Here is a 6,314-nt window from a genome sequence, read left to right on the forward strand (position 1 = left end):
ATTATAACCCTAAGCAAATAACATTTAATTCTTATATAGAAAATTAAAAAAAAAACAGGTTACACATATTTCTATGCCATTCAACATTGAAAATTAGCAAAATTAGAGAACATGGTCATTAAATGGGGCTGGGGCGATGAATGTATTCTGGCCACCCCTAAGAAGATAGCACAGCATAACATATGTTTAAAAATATTAATTAAGGTAATTTTTATGAGACAGAAATTATACTGCCTCTTCCCTGATTACAAATATAGGGTGTCATTTATTATTTAGAAAGATTTTCATGAAAATTACAATTTGTCTTTTAACTTCTGTCCTACTACAAATTTTAAATTTTAATTTAATTTTGTTATCTGTTTTAAATTTAATTATCTGTGAAAAGCCTTTATCAATAATTATGTCATGGTAACACTCACATACTTACTGCTTTTGTGCCAGAACCAACTTAGAAAAAGTAAAATAAATTAGGTATGAAGACTTAAAATACTCTAATGATCCAAAAAGAAAATGTATCTTAATTATAAGGAAATTACAGCAATTATATCGTTTGAATACCAAGTTTTGAAGAAAGCCTTAAAAGGAGAAAAAATAAGTTGCCCACAGCTTCAAAATTTATTGTTTCAAACTAGAGATTATTTTGAAGTGTTAGTTCTGACTTGTTTATGGTATCAGTCCTGTACTACAGCTGATTACATAGTCAAACATCTTACAGATAGATACTTGACAGAAACACGCAGTACTTTACCTAGGGGCACTCTGGCAGCACTGGCATCCGGGTTGATCCAGAAAGACAGCCAGGAGAGGACCACAATCAGCAGGGTGGGGGCATAGACACCCATCATGTAAAATCCAACCTGTCTCCGCAGGGTGAAGATGACCTCCACACATGTGTAATAGCCTGTGAACAACAAACAGGTTAACGGTATGAGATCATCACACACAAACATTTTCAAAATCAGTGATGTACTTGCACATTTTAAATCATTCCTCTTTCAGGCAATTTTAGAAAATATATTCGGGGGTGTGGGGGAAAGAAGAAAGAACACAGGGAAAAAATGTTTTCCCTTAAATATTTATAATTCATGTGACCTAAAGGGTGACAGTATGGATTCTGCGACTCTAACCTTTCGCAGCTTCATTATGACTTTGAGGAATAGATACCACATGTTGCTCCATTTGGTCAATTTTATGTCTTTGTTCAGAGATTTTGCAACAAACTTTTCCTTACCCATGGGTTCTCCCTGGAGAAACAAGCTAGAGGAGTAATAGAAGGAGCAGTAAATCAAAGTGGAACGAGCCCGAGACAAACGGGGACCATGCATTTTTGGCATAATCCTTCAGCCACAAGTACTACTTGTTGTCTAGAAAGGATGGTGGTCTATAAAAGGCATGTATATATATTTTTTTTTAAAAAAAAAGGAAAGCACCGGGAGAAAGCAGCATTCATGGTTAAAATTAAATATGTTCTAATTAAGTGAAAGATCTTAGAGTGCAAACATCTGACATTCTTTAATTCTCTTCTTGCCCCCACATCAGTCCCTTAAAAATACGTTAATGGGGGAATGATTTTCATTTTCACAAGCTCAGACAAATGCAGAAATTGCTTTACAACATATTTCTAGGGCTGCCAGCAACTTGTCCTCATAGAAAGAAATGAGTTTGACAATTAATCACAAATTATTGAGGGTCTCACAATAGCCTTTGCTAACTTGGGATATAAAATAAGTGACACAAATATTCACATAGCACTCAGATACAAAGGCCATTTCCAGATGTTTGAGATTAGTGTGTTGGTTCTTTAAGTTATCAATTTAAAATGCAGTTTAAAACACTCAATTTAGGTAAGAATGTTATTTAACATTTAACAAAGATAAAAAGACTCATAAATACTAGAAAGTTAAAATACCTCCTTTATATTAAACTTTACATACATATTAAAAGATGTTGAAACAAATGAATAGATGAATGAAGAATATAAAAATACAGTAGTTGTGGAGAAAAAGGAACGATTACTTTCTTACTGTCTTAAAGACTAAAAGTAATATTTACTGATTGTTCCTTTTGGTGAGCATATATGTACAGACTTTCAACATCAGAAAAATCCTAAAATTTATTCATAAATGATACTTAGAGAAGGACTTATATACAATGGCTTTAATAAATGCTCAATAAATAAAAGACTGTGTATTATTTTATGAAATAGGATAGAAATTCTTTTTTTCACATGAACTATACTCACAGCTATCTCTAAATGATTCGAAATACAATAGGACTAAAAACTTATTTCTCTTGAGTCAATTTCAACTCATAATGACCGTCTTGCATGGTCACAATGCTGTAAATATTTATGGGAGTAGATTGCCTACTAGATTCAAACTGCTGATCTTTCAGTTAGCAGTGTAATACCCAATAAACTATACTCCTCATACTAGGGCTAATACGTAACAACAAAAACATTTGAAGAAAAATAAATTCTAAATCAAGTTTCCTGTCTTAAAACCAAGAAATTGAAGGAGCTTGTAATTTCCCTTTAAATTTTACCAAAATCAAAGAATTAATTTAAGTCATTTAAAAAAATTTAAGACATTAAACACTTTAAAAAAAAACATATCTTCTTCTCCCCTTCCCCATTGCTGATAATCACCTTTAACTTGATGCCTAGACAAACAAGAACATGTTTAAGAATAACAAATATGTGCAATATTTAAATAATACAGGGTTTTAAACCCCACTGACTGTAGAGTTACGAAAGCTTAAGGTATTTCCTACAAGTTGTTCTGAGGTAAGTTTGGTTACTAATAGCATCACTTACTCAAGTTAATTTGATATTATAAAATGCATACAGTGTATACCAAAAGTATAACACTGTATTTGTGGTTCGAAACAAATGATGCATTTTTAGGTCACCCCAGCTGAGATAAACATAACAATTATTACAATAAACTTGCTCACATTAGAGAAGATTTTATAATTCACCTCATGATGTGTAAAAGACAACCTAAATAACTGGTTTTATGTTCAGGGAATGTTTGAAACATTTCTCTTTCATTAAGGCACCCATTAGGGGAGCTTTGAGAGACTTGGATGCATTTAGCAGTAAAATACAAGCTTGAATATTATAGTGATTTGCTCTATAAACTTTTATGAGAAACATTTCTTGATCTTTTTTGATCTTTCCATAGTACTGTTACATTTATGAGAGACAGGTGGGCAGCTAATTGATATGAATGTTCATTGGGCAAATTCAATTTACTTTCTATTTCCTGTGAGGTTTTATTTCATTATTAGTAACTCGAGTTTGAAGTTTAAGTATTTTTGTAGACTTGTTTTCCTATACATTCTTTAGTCTCCTAATTTTCACAATCATAGAAAAGCATAAGTTTTCATGAAGTTCACCAGAATCATTATTTCCATACAATTAAAGAAAATACTGCTCACCATTTTATACATTGTACTAAATACCATCTCCACTATTTTGCTATTTTAGGCATTCTATATATTTCAAAAGTCAAACAAGTTAGTGATCTAAATATTACCTGAAAGTTAAAATAATTCTGTCATATGATACTTCTTATAAATGCTAATCATGTTCTTGAAGCATAGTAACTTCACAATAAACACTATGTTCAAAGAGATTTTTGTTATTTTCTTTAGCTAATGAGATACAAATGATTTTCTATATCTGAAAAACTTTCTGTACTAGAAATTTTTTTTGTGCTATAATTCTTGAGTTACTCCTTGATACTTTCTAGGATAATACTCCTTCTTTGGTTATTGAACCTGAAGTAAATCATATTACTTAATCTAAAATATAGCTCCAGATAAGGCAGTGGTCTGGTTTTCACTCAGTGTTGATTCTCTAAACAAAGACTTTTAAAACACAGACTTAAAAATGAAGGGGGGAAAAAGTATCGTTCATGATTTTCAGTGATATACAATTTTATGCTTTATATTAATTTAAATTTGAAGTAACACTGCATTTATTTTAGTAATTTTAAAAATTATTTTTTACTATAGATGAAGTCTAAAATTCTGAGTTACATATAAATTTTCTAAAATCAAATTAGAGATTATTTAATTTTAAATATTAATCACATAATCTGTAGGTGGCTATTTTCAGACAACAAGATGCCACAGGTAGAATAACAATATCTATGGGATTTGGCTCACTGTTTCAGTGCTATAACATAGGCCTTGGATGAGTCATGGAATTCTTTTGCTTCACTGTTGTTAGGTGCAGTTGAGTCAAGGACAACTCATAGTGACCTTAGCAAAAAAAGATCAGAACCCTGTTCTGTCATGCGCCAACCTCACACTTTCTGACACACAAGAGCCCATTGAAGTAGTCACCATATCAATCCACCTGGTTGAGGGTCTTCCTCTTCTTCGCCGATCCTCCACCTTTCCCCAAATCATGTCCCTCTCCAAAGAATAGCACCTCCTAGCAACATTCCCATAATATGTGAGGTGAAGCCTTGTCATTATTGCTTCCAAAGAGCGCTCTGGTTCCACCTTCTTCAAGACATAGATGTTTATCCTCTTGGCCATCCATGAGATGTTCAGTGAATGCTCTTTTCCAACACCACAGGTCAAAGGCATTGATTTTTTTTTTGTCATCCTTATTCATTGCCCAAGTCACAGATGCACAGATAGTAATCTGAAAGACTACGGCCTGAACCAGACACACTTGAGTCCTCAAAAGGACATCACTATCCTGCAATCATTTGGAAAGGTCCCTAACTGGGGATTTTCCCAGTGCAATACATCTTCTTTCCTGACTGCTGGTACCAAGGGTGTTAACTGTGGATACAAGAAAGATGATGTTTTTGACAGTTTCAATCTCTCCATCTATCATGACACTGCCTATTGGTTCAGTGGTAAGAATCCTTGTTTTCTTGATATTGAGACCCAATCCATACTAAAGGCTGCAGTCCTTGATCTTCTGCAACGAGTGTTTCAGTCCTCCCCACTTTCAGCAAGTAAGGTTGTGTCATCTGCATAATGCGAATTATTAATGAGTTTCCCTCCAATCCTGATGCCACACTCCACTTCACTGATTCCAGCTTCTCGGATAATTTGCTCAGCATACAGACTGAACAGGTATGGAGAGAAAATACAATCCTGACACACTCCCTTCCCAATTCCAAACCATGCAGTGCTCCCCTGCTCCGTTCACACAACAACCTCCTGGTCCAAGTACATGTTCCTCAGGAACACAATCAAGTGCTCTGGGATTCCCATTCTTCTCAATGTCAGTCACAACTTGTTATGATCCACACAGTTAAATGCTTGTTCATAGTTAATAAAGCAAAATAGACATTCTTCTGGAATTCCTTACTTTTGGCTAGGATCCATCTAACATTAGCAATGATATCCCTAGTGCCATGGCCTCATCTAAATTCTGCTTGAATTACTGGCAGTCCATTATCTAAGTACTGTTCCAGCCGTTTGGTGTGTTGTTGTTGTTGTTTTTTATTATCTTCAACATTATTTTGCTTGCATGTGATATCAATGATATTCAATAATTTCCACATTCAGTTGAATCACCTTTCTTGGAAATTGGAACAAATATGGACCTCTTCCAATCTGTTACCCAGACAGCCATCCTACAGATTTCCTGGCATAGACTGGTAAGTACATCCAAGGCTGCATCTGTTAATTGAAACTGTTTGGGCATTTCTAATTATGTTAGCAATCAAGTGTAAACTGATTAACTTTATCTGACCTCACAGTCAGCTTGGGAGGAAAGCTTCTTGTGTAAGCAAACAGAATCTTGTGGGTGGGCCTTTGTTCTTAAAATTTTGTCTGGTCCTACCTGTGAGTGAGCCTTTAGTTTGGCATAGTTGCATACTGGTGGGGAAGTGTTTGTGATTTCTCTTCATTAGATAAGTATAATAAAAATAATTTACCTTACAAAACTTGAATGAGGTACGGAAGTGAAATGGTGTGAGTCTAGAGACTAAAGTCTGCATCATTTAGCACATGGTATTTGCAAATACTTACTATGCACCAGAGAGTAGGACAATGACTAAAGATGATGTTGTTGTTGCTGTTGTTATATGCCTTCGAGTCGTTTGCGACTCATAGTGACCCTATGCGCAACAGCCCTAAACCCTGCTCTATCCTGCGCCAAACGCACTGCCTCTGACACACCCATCCCAATTAACCCAGTCACTGAGTCAATCCATCTCATAGAGGGTCTTCCCCTCCTGCACCGTCCCTCCACCCTCCCAAGCATGATGTCCCTCTCCAAGGACCCGTCCCTCCTGGCAACATGTCCACAGTATGTCAGACGAAGCCCCAGAATCCTT

At 35.0% G+C, this 6,314-nt stretch overlaps 1 protein-coding gene across 1 annotated transcript in view; it reads right to left on the reverse strand.

The window, feature by feature from the left end:
• Nucleotides 1-6,314, reverse strand: part of GLRB (glycine receptor, beta) — a 154,880-nt gene that overhangs the window by 27,944 nt on the left and 120,622 nt on the right. The window contains exon 7 of the mRNA XM_006884447.1: nt 749-901. Within this exon, the coding sequence (XP_006884509.1) occupies nt 749-901 (153 nt within the window). The remainder of the gene's footprint in view (nt 1-748; nt 902-6,314) is intronic.

This window comes from Elephantulus edwardii, unplaced genomic scaffold (genome assembly GCF_000299155.1).
Source record: "Elephantulus edwardii isolate Elephantulus edwardi_28Jun2011 unplaced genomic scaffold, EleEdw1.0 scaffold00034, whole genome shotgun sequence".
Taxonomy (NCBI): domain Eukaryota; kingdom Metazoa; phylum Chordata; class Mammalia; order Macroscelidea; family Macroscelididae; genus Elephantulus; species Elephantulus edwardii.